The sequence below is a fragment of the Gobio gobio genome (assembly GCF_949357685.1).
Source record: "Gobio gobio genome assembly, chromosome: 9".
Classification (NCBI taxonomy): Eukaryota; Metazoa; Chordata; class Actinopteri; order Cypriniformes; family Gobionidae; genus Gobio; species Gobio gobio.
Genome location: NC_137115.1, coordinates 44,359,282 through 44,372,076, shown reverse-complemented (window position 1 = coordinate 44,372,076; position 12,795 = coordinate 44,359,282). Strand labels below are relative to the sequence as shown.

Genomic DNA, 12,795 nt, shown 5'->3' with positions numbered 1-12,795 from the left:
GCAGCCACACTCAGGCAATTATAGGCCTGTATTTTTTAGGGATGATATTTCAAAACCACTGAGAGGATTCAGAATAGTCTTTCTTTATTGACTTGAAAAGGATGAAATTAGGCCAATTTAAATTCCATCATATTACCGATGACAAGTCTTCTCTACGCTCTCGCGACCGCGCCTTTTTCACGGAGATCACAAGAAGAATCCGGTTTTCCTAATAATCTTGGTTCCCATCAGTAGAAAGGACCTCACAATACAAGGAAGGAGGACAAATTAATTCTTTCACATAACTGGTGATCAAAGATGGAGGAAATTCTGTGCGACAATTGAACAGTTCGTGAAAAGTTCAAAAGAATGTGATAATCCAATTTCAATGCACCTCATCAAGAGCAGAACATGTTTGTTGAGAAGATCGGATGAGAAGTATTTGTGCTTTCACTCAATTAAGCCTTGTTCTCTGAGAAAAGCCACTTAGAGATATTTTTCAGGTTTTTCAAATCTGATCCCCAATTCAATAGGCCAACCATTTTAGCATAAATGGATAGATTTAATATCCTCTTGGGACTGAGAAATAGACTTTTGTCCACTGTAGTGGACATTATATTTTAGTGAATTTTCTGAGACCGTACATGTCACAATTTTAAGTCTGGGTGTCCTGTAAAGACACAATTCAGAGATCCCAAATGTTTGGAGGTTTCACCAGGACAACAACAACTCCTTGGTCTTTAAAATGTACATTAATTTAGTCATCAAATTGAGCACTCTAATGGAAATGATATTTTGTAATGAAAATTAGTCAGACTTAAATTATAAAGTTATTTGACATAAATCAACTTCTCAAAAATCAAAATGACAGTATATGAAAAGAACCAAAGCATGTTTATCAGGCATTTTGGGAGACACAAGTGAAGAGGGAAAGACATTATTTATCAATATTCCTATGAAATATTAGGTGATATGAAAATGTTGCCAATCATTACACTTATTTCTTCATTACATGTTGCCTCAAGAACACATTAATATGCATATTAGATCCAGTACAGTGCATTGCATTGAATGGGAAAACCCATGTATGGTCATTTTACCCACATATTGCATAAAGTAAAATGGTATGTCAAATCATTCCTTTATATCTTTCATAACACAGTTGAGAATCATCTTTACACAAAGTTTGGTTTTAAAAAACAACTAAAAATTGATTGATGAATGAATATTTTTTGAATATATGAGTATTTTTTTTAAACAATTCCTGGAGTCTGGTGTTCATTACAATGGACAGCATAATATGAATAAAATCTTTTTATTTTATTTATTTGTTTATGCTCTAAAAACAATGTAATGACATGAAAAAGTACTAAATTCAAAAAACTTTTTTTCTGGGTCTCAAGGAGGATATGAATATAAATAAAGATATAACCTAATAAGCCTACTAAAAATAAAGTATTATTAAAGTGCTGGGACTATATGGATAGGCATTTCACGTTGGACCACATTCTACACTTTCGCTGCTTTGGAAATAAGCCAAAACCTGTGGCTGGTGTCAAGCTAGCCTGAACAGATACTTTCAGACATCTAATTTCTTCACTTCATTCCTGAGGCAGGTCTGCGCCCACCCCTTGTGTAAGCAATTTAAACCTGATAGGAGATCATCAGCGATCTGCAGCCACTTCAGAGGGAGGACGAGCATCAGGCTGTGTCTGCAGCGCCACACATCACACTTCACGATGCTTTGACGCTCAGCTCACTTGCGTCGCGTCACTCCAGTGGTTTTTCATCTGGGAGAGTAAATACCCAATTTGCTCCGACCGCCTCAGAATTCGACACACTGTGTTTCATTTATTTGTTGTTAAACTGCAGACAAGTGCCTGAACGAATGAGTGTATCAATACAATCTTTATAATATGAACTTTTTGCCAAGTGGAATATGTTTTTATCTGTCCGTGGCAATTTGCTGGTTCACATCAAGGGTCGACGCGTCGTGGTGGTGGGTACAGTTTTTTTTATTTATTTATTTAAATATGTTTAAGTAATGCTTATTACATTAAAACATTTTTAGGCTACGATGTGGTTAAAATGAAGACTGTATTGGGTAAGGAAGGTTGGATTTTCCACTGAAAATGTGTATTTTTATTAAATGAATGTGTATAGAGTAGCCTACGCGGTTGTGTGTTGAAACATGATGACTTTAAGAGATCCCCATCGCTCATTCCCTGGGCTTTCATCTTTTATGCAGGTACATGGGCACTCTTGGATCGCAAGTGATGTGCGACAACATCCCGGGGTTAATTAACAAACAACGCCAGTTGTGCCGCCAGCATCCCATGGTGATGCAGGCTATAGGAGCTGGAATTAAAAACTGGATTGGAGAATGTCAGCACCAGTTCAGGAACCACCGATGGAATTGCAACACCATGGCGCGCGAGCACAATCTTTTTGGGAGGCTTTTGCACCGAAGTGAGTTAAGGCTTAAGTGTATTGTTTCAAGTCTATAAGGGCTGCACATACAGTGTGTGTTCTCTGCACTCAAACTGCAGTGAAATTCCTTATCTGATATCAGATCCTATTACAGAAAGTAAAACTTGATGAACTGGGTGTGCTTTTGACCCTACTTTGCTCATCTGTGTGTGCAGCACTGTCTATTGATGTGGTTTGATTTTTATCAGATTTTTTTTTTAGATAGTATAAGATAGTAGCCTATATGGGGCAATAACACATAGGGATGTCTGCACAGGAAAAAAGACGTGCTATTAAATGTATATAAAAATGCACTTGAAATTCAAGTAGTATGTTAAGGCCTATAGTATATTTGTATTGTACTAAAAACATACTTAAGTACATTTTTCACCTGGGTGAGATTATTAAAAAAGGAGAAAAACCCCAAGTTTAAAACATGTGGCAAGTTCTTAGTAATGTAATCCTTCTATTTGTGTTAGCATACTTTTAAAACATTTTATTTATTTATTTTTATGCCATTTTCTGCAAAACGGTGTTGATTTATTGACTCTTGAGAAGGCATTATAACCCAAGTAAAAATATGTTTTTCACAAGACAACAAAATGATGTTGACAGCAAAATTTCTTTGAAAAACTTTCAACATTTTGTACTGAAAACTTTGTCTGCCATATATTTTTTTTTAAGAAATAATACGATTTTTGACACATGAACTGTGACTAAAGCCCCATAAGAAATAGAAAAATTATTTACACTCTAAAAAAATCCAGGGTTGTTTCAACCCATGTTTGGGTCAAATTTGGTCAACCCCAACCATTGGTTTAAAAATGTTGTCCATATATGACCCAAACATGAGACAACCCAGCATTTTTTAGGTGTAAATTCATAAATCACAAACATGTTTATAATAGAAAATGTGTAGTCATTGTCTGTATGTATTGTATTTTAGTTAGGCTATATATTTAAATAACTAAATCCAGAATCTGAAAAAAAAAAAAAGCCATGTCATTGACCCATAAACAACACATGTCTAGGTGTAATTTGAATCGATAACTCACAAAAGTCTCAATAGCATGCAAGTGTATCCTTTACTTTTCATTGTGTTCAAGATTTATGTCCGTTTAGGGAACAAAGGCTGGATTATTGTGTCTGGTGAGTAATTCAGAACTGCTCAGCTGCTTGAGGCTTTAACTAGGTGTAATTGCCAGTTTTGTGACTTTAGGTTTGCGACTGTAAGTGTCTCTGGCTCTATTTTCTCATCCCGTGTAAAATCAATGGGAACATCCGCAAAGTAACTCTGTGTCCCAGGCCTCTAAGCTGCTCTGCACATTAAAGTTAGGTTAAACCTCTGACTTTAATCTTCTTGCTTTAAGGTATTCAGACCTCCCAGAAAGACTCCTAACTTCTCTGTGACACTGTGAGAATCTACTTATTGTCAATGTCAGCTCACTAATTTAAAACAATTGCAGGGATTTCATGGCAGGCATTCTCCTTCTGTCTGACAAAGCTGCCGAACGGAAACATCTTTGGTACACATGTGAAAAGCTGCAGCTTATAACTTTTGTTCAGGCGTTGCTTGTTACTGTTGTTCTTTCTTCCTTCTCTTTATGCTTTCCACCGTGATCACCTTCGCACATTCTCTCAGACATACATCTTTCTGAAGTAAACCTTATGTTTCTATAATGGATTATGAGATTAGTATGTTTTCAGTTTGAAGATATATAAAGGCAGCATTGATTTGACCTCTAAATGTAATGACGAAACAGAAATGTGTTTATTATGATTTTTATAACCTTAATTATTATTACTTAATAATACTTGTATAACATAAAATACAAAATAAAATGAAATGTATATAACATACCTTTTAAAATAATTATGTGTCTGTGTATATATTAATAACAATTATGGGTCAATGACAAATAAGGTTTTTAAGATAAAAAAAAGTAAGCAAAGTAATGCAGTTAAGCAAAACTGCATTTAAAATGCATTTTTATGTCCAAAAAATGTATGGTGTTGATTCATATTGGTTTTTACAGCTTTTAAGACCGCATTAATTCATTATTAAACAAGATTTCTGATTTTACCACCCAGAAAATGTCAGGTGGTGCGACCATATATTAATTTAAAATAATATACATATGAATCATTATAGTGTCTAAAATGCATATCACTTCCCTTTCCATTCCTTTATGTATTGCCCTATTAGTCCAATTCATATAAACGGACACTTTTCTATGTGTTCAAACAACCAATTTCCCATAAGGAGTTTTTATGTTTTGTTTTTCATTGTAAAAACTATTTGTATACATTATATAACAATTTACAGTTATATATCTTGCTTCATTTTGCAATTTCAGTGGGAATTGATCCTTTAAAATGTAAATTTGCTGGTTGCACCACCTGACATATTGGTCGCACCACCTGACATTTCAAACTCAATTCAAATCTAACAGGCATTAACTTGGACACCTATACAAATGTTTGACCATATGCTCAAGGTTATACATACATCTTTTAAAAATCAAATACGCATTTTTATAATAACAACACATTTTCAAAGTTTTCCAGGGGTCATACCACCTGACATGATAAGTTGAATCAACCTCATCATTACTCAAAAATGTCAAATTATCTAATATTTATGGGAGGGTGACTAACATTGTTACTGCATCAAAGGGGTCCTCTGGGGTCTTCTGTGTGATGTCATATGCTGTCACATGGTTTTCTTAAAGTAACATTGCATAAGATGGCATTTTTATGTCAGTCGCTCTCCCTGACATTTGGAGAAGTAAATTTTTCGGACAAATTTTTTTAAAGTAATAGTTTTATCAAAAGTAGTTGTGAAATAGGACTGATACACTATTTCCCCTTATTTATAAGGAATTTAGCGTAAAATCATGCCAAACTATTTGATTAAGAATTTTACTGTGAAAATTTTACTGTGAAAAAAAACTTTTTATTGCAGTTTTGTTTTCTGCTTGTACGTTCGGACGGTTGCACCACCTGACATTTTTTGTCTTTCAAACTCAAAAAGTCAATTGAATTTCAAAAAAATGAAAAGGGTTTCTTATAAAGGAAGTATTGTAGATCAATTTGATATATGACATGTATTTATTACAATTCTTTTTAGGAAAATAATGAATTCAGACACAAAAAATACATGTCATTGACCCATATATATAATTACCAGCTCCTTTCTAATTTATGTCAAATTTCTTATGCTCACTATATTCTATTTCCCCTGTTTGTGTGTGTGTTTTAGGCAGTCGTGAGGCCGCCTTTGTCTATGCCATCTCCTCAGCAGGTATGGTCTACACCTTGACCAGGGCGTGCAGTCAGGGTGAATTAGAAAACTGCTCTTGCGACCCCGGAAAAAAGGGCTCGTCTCATGATGCCAAGGGAGCTTTCGACTGGGGTGGGTGCAGCGATCATGTTGACCATGCAATCAAGTTCACTCAGGTCTTCATCGACGCCAAGGAGAGGAAGGAGAGAGATGCACGAGCGCTCATGAACTTGCACAACAACCGTGCAGGGAGGAAGGTAACAAACCTGTGCTCTTGCAAACAGCTGTTGAGACACATGTTGAGAAATGAAATCTTGACAAATAATAATCCATGACCATATTCTCATGCAACCTGAGACGGAGTAGTCAGAGGTTTACTACAGACACCGTCTTCTTTTTTTATTTACAGGCAGTGAAGCGCTTTATGAACCTAGAGTGTAAGTGTCATGGTGTCAGTGGCTCATGCAATGTGCGTACCTGCTGGTTAGCCATGGCAGACTTCAGGCAGACTGGTGACTATCTCCGCAAAAAGTACAACAATGCCATTCAGGTGGTGATGAACCAGTATGGAACAGGCTTCACCAGTGCCTACAGGATGTTTAAGAGGCCTACCAAAAATGACCTGGTCTACTTTGAAGACTCACCTGACTACTGTATATGGGACCACGAGTCTGGTAAGTGTGCCGTGGGAAACTATAACCCTTAAAAAGATGGTTTACCCAAAACAGAATGATTAACTTTTAGTGTTTTTTGTGTGTCTATACAGTTAAAGTCAGTGGGGTCCAAACCAACAATGAACCCCATTGACTTTCCTTGTATGGACATTTTTTCCCTTTCTTTTGTGCTTCATCAGAAAGAAAGCAATGTAATGTAATTTAGTAAATAACTATCCTTTTAATTATTTCCCCAAGAGGTGAATTAAGCTGATATATCAAATCTGTAGTGTTCCAACATGTTTCATAACCCATTGTTTGTGTCTCCACCCTGCAAGACTCCCACACTCTGCTCAAAATCAGCAAGGCATTAGTCTTTGCCCCCAAACACCGTTGTAATCAGAGGACGGGAGCTATTTAGCTGGTTATTACATACACAATAGTCATAACCCAATCCTGTAACCTGAATGCCGGTAAAGATTCCCTCCCTTAGGCAGAGGTTTATCTCTTTTTACTTTTCAGTGTGTGTGCGTGTGTATGTATGTGTGTGTGTGTGTGTGTACATACTGAATAACACCAGGTGTACCTATGTGGGAAGCAGTAAGGGAGGGGGTGCCTGTCAGACTGCAGATGATCCCTGCTATCAGGTGACGCTGTGTTTAGACACATTACCACAGTTTTGTGGGCAGAACGGGAGCTGAAATTTAATCCCTACGCGCAAATGCTATAAATCACTGCCTTCCACGGCGGCACCTCTATATTTTCTGCCTAAAACTGGCAGGAATATTTAGAGAGGTAGGTCATGTCTCTTTTAAGTGCCCTGAGATGAAGGTTGAACCCACTTTAGGTATTTATTATTTATTGTATGTCAGTATAACTGCCCATTTATAAGCATATAAATTTAGCATGATCGTAAAAACTGGAAATACAGTTAAAAGGCTAGCTCGTCCAAAAACGTCGTTCCAAACTTCCAATCTTCTCAGGAATACACAAAAAACATACAAAAATATTTTTGTCAATACAATGGAAGTCAATGGGGTCCAAAATAACATTGGACCTCAGCGACTTTCATTATATCGACAAAAAATCACAGAGACCGCGTCCGAAATCACATACTCTAAATAGATACTTCTTTTGGAATGAGTAATTACATTGTGACATTAAAAAAATTCTATATAGAATGAATGTATGTAGTGTGAATATAATCCGGACATACTATATCCGTCATGTTGTCATTGACTGTCATGTGACTTTCGGCGTCAGTTGCGTCGCTTCACTGTCATTCACAAATCCTCTCCTGTGGCCTAATGGGATAGTAAAGTGTCCCATCAGATGCTCACTTCAAAATCTTGCTAGAAGGGTACTTTTCACATACTGTTTTTCGCCTACTATACAGACATTTTTCAAAAATAAAATCATACAGGTTTAACATACCATGACGATGACAGAATTTTCGGTTTTGCTCGAAGATAAGACGTGATTAATGTAATGTTTTTAAATCTTGTATATATTATTCTCATTAGCTCAGAAGGTAGGCCTACATTAAAAAAAACAACAAAAAAAACAACTCATGACAACCATATTTTATTGCTGACCTCTCTACCATGGTGGTTTGTGAGAAACTCTGGGCCGGCCAGTCTGTTTGATGTCAGTTTTAGGAGACATAGACTATACCTCGACTGCATAAGTGTGAAATCAATTACTAGCTCTCACCATGGTCACACATGTTAAACTCATCTCTTGGCACCCCCTCATCTTAATTCAATAAGCAGATCCATGCTCAGGTAAAGGCTGCCCATGATGTAAACGATATCCGCCCAGCATACCAGCCTGATGAACTGCTGTTGGGGGGTGGGGGGGAGTGGCCGTGTCATGCCCAGACACATGCCTGCCTACTTGCAATTGAGTTCAATAGAGCAGCGGTGACATACCAATGCTGGCGTTACTGAAGTGATTTGCAGTTCTCTGGCCTTCACTGTAGGATTGTTCTCTTACACTAAATTGGTTAAACCACAAGAAAAATGGTTGTTTGTATAGTTCCGAGTGTTGATTGGCATTGGAGCGATCTTTATAAACAAAGGCTATAGATTGTCACTCAGAGGGAGCATTAAAGCAAGGGTTTATACAAGGTCTTTAGCAATTTCTGTATCAGCAACAATCAGCGACGCGTCAGCCTCATAGAGGGCGGGGTTGTTGAGATTAGAGCCGATGAAATGAGTATGTGATGAAGACCCAGAGAAATGGTTGATAGCTTCTATCATCAGTCCCTCATCTGACCAAGGACCAAGCGGTCATCCTTTTACATGGTGCCGACAAACCCAGCCTCTTCAAGACAGCGCTGTCTGGACACTATCAGACATCTGCCAGGCACTACACATGACTATTCAGTTGAGGTCTGCTTGTTTCAGGAATTTGTACAAATATTCACTACATTAAAGGGATAGTTCAAAAAACTTTCTTTTGTCATCATTTACTCGCCCTCAAGTTGTTCCAAACTTGTACGAATTAGTTTCTTCTGCTGAACACAAAACAAGATATTTTGAAGAATGTCGGGACCGAACAGTTGTGGGGCACCATTGACTCCCATAGTATTTTTTTCCTACTATGGAAGTCAGTGGGGACCAGAAACAGTTTGGTTCCCGACATTCTTCAAAATATCATCTTTTGTGTTCAACAGAGGAAAGAAATTAATTTAGGTTTGGAACAACTTGAGGGTAGGATTATGACTGAATTTTCATTTTTGGGTAAACTATCCCAATATAAAAGTTTTCTAGCAGTACAACGTATCAATATTAATGGATGAAAGTATGTGGATGATCCCTTTTAATTAATAGCTTTGGCTATTTCAGGCCAGTAGTAACAATTTTACCTGTCCATCTAATATTTTCACCGGCCTTCACAAAAGAATGATTAATTTGTATTTGCAGCAATGCATTTTTATATTTAAAATTTATATTTATGTTTTTTTTTGGTCTCAGAAAAAAATGTCTAAGCAGATAATTATTGTAATTTATTGTGTATATATATATATATATATATATATATATATATATATATACACACCAATCAGGCTTAACATTATGACCACTGACAGCTGAAGTGAAAACCACTGATCATCTCTTCATCACGGCACCTGTTAGTGTGTGGGATATATTAGGCAGCAAGTGAACATTTTCTCCTCAAAGTTGATGTGTTAGAAGCAGGAAACATGGGCAAGCGTAAGGATTTGACAAGGGCCAAATTGTGATGGCTAGACGACTGGGTCAGAGCATCTCCAAAACTGCAGCTCTTGTGGGGTGTTCCTGGTCTGCAGTGGTCAGTATCTATCAAAAGTGGTCCAAGGAAGGAACAGTGGTGAACCGGCGACAGGGTCATGGGCAGCCAAGGCTCATTGATGCACGTGGGGAGCAAAGGCTGGTCCGTGTGGTCTGATCAAACAGACGAGCTACTGTAGGTCAAATTGCTCAAGAAGTTAATGCTGGTTCTGATAGAAAGGTGTCAGAATACAAAGTGCATCACAGTTAGTTGCGTATGGGGCTGCAAACAAATTTAAAGTTTTCAAGCTGAGAATTTCATAAACACTTGCTGGAAAACAATGGGCATACGATGCAACACATTACAGATTGGTTTGGTGTTTTCAACACACTTTTGTTGATGCTTTCAAGATTATTGCAAGTCGTTTTTGCAGTTTGGACCAGACCTCATCTAATGTATGTTACTTGGCTAAATGACATGATACTCATTTGGTCACTTTATGTCATTTAGAGTACATCATCGGTGCCCAGGGCATAAAAACATGGTTATTTGAGTGAGGACCTTGAACAGTTTTGATGTAGCCGGTTTGTTTCTCTCATTAAAATCTATGACGTCTCATTTTATTTTTGTCTTATCACAGGATCTGTGGGCACAGGTGGGCGAGTATGCAACCGTACGTCCCGTGGGGCTGACAGCTGTGAGGTCATGTGTTGTGGGCGGGGCTATGACACATCACGCGTGAGCCGCACCACCAAGTGTGAGTGCAAGTTCCACTGGTGTTGTGCTGTTCACTGCAGGGACTGCGAAGAGGAGGTAGATGTGCATACCTGCAAAACCCAGTCATGACCCCACCACTCCGGCACTTCAGTTCCAAACTAAAGATCCCACCTCAAACCTTTGACCTTGTACAGTGCTTTTCTCTGGCAAGTTAGATAAACGTAGACCAGCCATTGCAGCATGGCATACACAAATGACCAGCAACTGAAAGGTACACTATGAAACTTTTGCATTTTGCAGAAGAACATTGTTTTGGTTGTGCTTTGGCTCTGTGTGACTGTGCAGATGAATATGGTTCTTTCTCATAACTAAAAAAAGAGATTATCCTATTGCTCACAAAACATTCACTACTAGACTTAAGATCTCAAGGATCTCAAGCTGACTAGCTGAAGATATTACTGTAGCTATACCCATTAATAGACACAATACTTCCTTGAAAATAAATTCAGCGCAGTGTCAAAGTAGCTGGAGCAACTTTTCTCTATTTACGGATTTGACGGGACACACACGGCGAGTGATGTATGTATGCAATCCTGCCCTGTCTAAAATATAAACACTTATAATAGGCTAGTGAATCAGGGTAAGACAAAAACACTTTTTGAAAGAAGGATTAATGATTTACTGAATCATTTAAAACATTTTTCATTTTGAACAAAAAAAGTTACATAGTGTACCTTTTAAAAACAGATTTCCTGTATCACATCTGATTTTGAAGTAGTTTTATCATCTTTACTTACGGTTTTGTCCCACCCACACCATAATACAAATATTTATTACTGCTTTGTAGCATAAGAATGTTTATCTTTAATGTATTTCATATTTTGAAATGTAAATACAAACTCTATGTAATTTAAAATAAAACTTACTTCTATGTTACGTTATATAGTTGTCAAAAGTTTGTTGTCCTGTTTTGCAGTAAAAAACATAAACTATATTTGTTTTCTGACATTGTTATTTGCTAATTTTCATATGTTAAGTATGATATAAACAATTCATGACTAGATCTAGTGTTAACCACTTTGGAACACACATTTTTGTGTCTGAAGGATATTTAGGTTGTATATAAAGGCTATCAAACCTTTCCTCCTATGATTCATTAATTTAGTGGCTCTAAATAAGGCCCGGATGATATTAGACATTATTATTGTGCAAGATGAATGACAACTGTGTCTGACAAAAAAAGGCCTAAAAAAAGTCTCAGTGCTGACATCCTCAGGACATCTTAAATAGATGGTCTCTCTCTAACCTAAAAGCAATAACATAAAGCATTTTATAAAAATCTTTGTTATTTGTCTTTGCGCATATTTATGCTTTATTCTCAAACTTTATAATTATATTGAATCAGTTGATTGAAACCTCAAAAGATGTTAATGAATTCTGCCCCAGCAATGGCCAAAAGATAATCTTTCACATAAATGTGTATAATTCCCCTTTCACACCAAAAGTGAAACGAATAAGCCTCAGGCTGAAGGAAATGCACATTCACGCCTGTACAGTAGAGGGTGCAGCTCAAATAAACCTTTCAGCTGTTCTACCATTCTGGAGCGCAGAAGAATAGAACGCAGAAGAATGTTCAACGCTCTTCAGCAGAAAACACACAAAAATATGTTTATCTAAAGTAATTTGCTTATTGGTATGGTTGAATTGGATCATCGAAGGTCAACAACAAAGACATTGGTTAATAAAGTCTGATTAAATACATAAAGCATGTTTGCATTCCACTGTTTTTATCCATTTTGAGGGATACTGAATCTGATTTTGTGCAAGTAAGATGAGCAAATGCATGCTCACATGTAATCTAGAACTACAATAACCATCATGTTCACACAGCAACGCCTCTGACTCTTGCTCATTATTTCTCTCAACATGAGGACAGGAGAGGTTTCCAGAGGTGGACAGTAACTAAGTACATTTACTTGAGTACTGTACTTAAGTACACTTTTTGAGTATCTGTACTTTACTGGAGTATTATTTTTTAGGGATACTTTTACTTTAACTTCACTACATTTGAAAGACAAATATCGTACTTTTTACTCCACTACATTTCTATCAAGATCCTCAAAGTAGAAAGTCGTTCCTGTAGCAGCTTTTAAAGTCGGTGGATGATTTTTTTCTTCTTTAAAAGTTTTTTTTTTGCAGACAGCCTATCAGTAATCACTCTTGTATAGGGTCATGTGAAGTTTCCCAACATTTTTTGAACACTGATCAGTTTACAGCAAAATGGAAGAAGGCGGTTCCTCTGCGCAGTGTGCCGTACTTAAAAAGTATGTTTCAGTTTTCTCAAAATATTAAAGATTAGTTTAGTTGGCATACACTTTGATGCATGTCTCATAAAAGGTTCACAAATGTAAATGTCTGGGAGAAAGAGAAGAGTAAACA

General features: G+C 36.9%; 1 protein-coding gene across 1 annotated transcript; it reads left to right on the top strand.

Annotated features, from left to right (window-relative positions):
- Positions 1–1,645: 1,645 nt before the first annotated feature.
- On the top strand, positions 1,646–12,116 carry wnt2 (wingless-type MMTV integration site family member 2). Its single transcript, XM_079825086.1, has 5 exons — positions 1,646–1,978; positions 2,228–2,448; positions 5,711–5,988; positions 6,141–6,405; positions 10,280–12,116. Exons 1-5 carry the CDS (start codon positions 1,896–1,898, stop codon positions 10,483–10,485), a joined length of 1,053 nt encoding a protein of 350 aa, XP_079681212.1. The 5' UTR covers positions 1,646–1,895; the 3' UTR covers positions 10,486–12,116.
- The last annotated feature ends 679 nt before the right edge of the window (positions 12,117–12,795 follow it).

Excerpts from the sequence above, each read along its gene's own strand:
- wnt2 (XM_079825086.1), top strand. The coding sequence starts at position 1,896 with ATGAACTTTTTGCCAAGTGGAATATGTTTTTATCTGTCCGTGGCAATT. Across the intron at positions 1,979-2,227 it reads AGGGTCGACGCGTCGTGGTG|GTACATGGGCACTCTTGGAT; the intron begins GTGGGTACAGTT and ends TCTTTTATGCAG. Across the intron at positions 2,449-5,710 it reads TGGGAGGCTTTTGCACCGAA|GCAGTCGTGAGGCCGCCTTT; the intron begins GTGAGTTAAGGC and ends TGTGTGTTTTAG.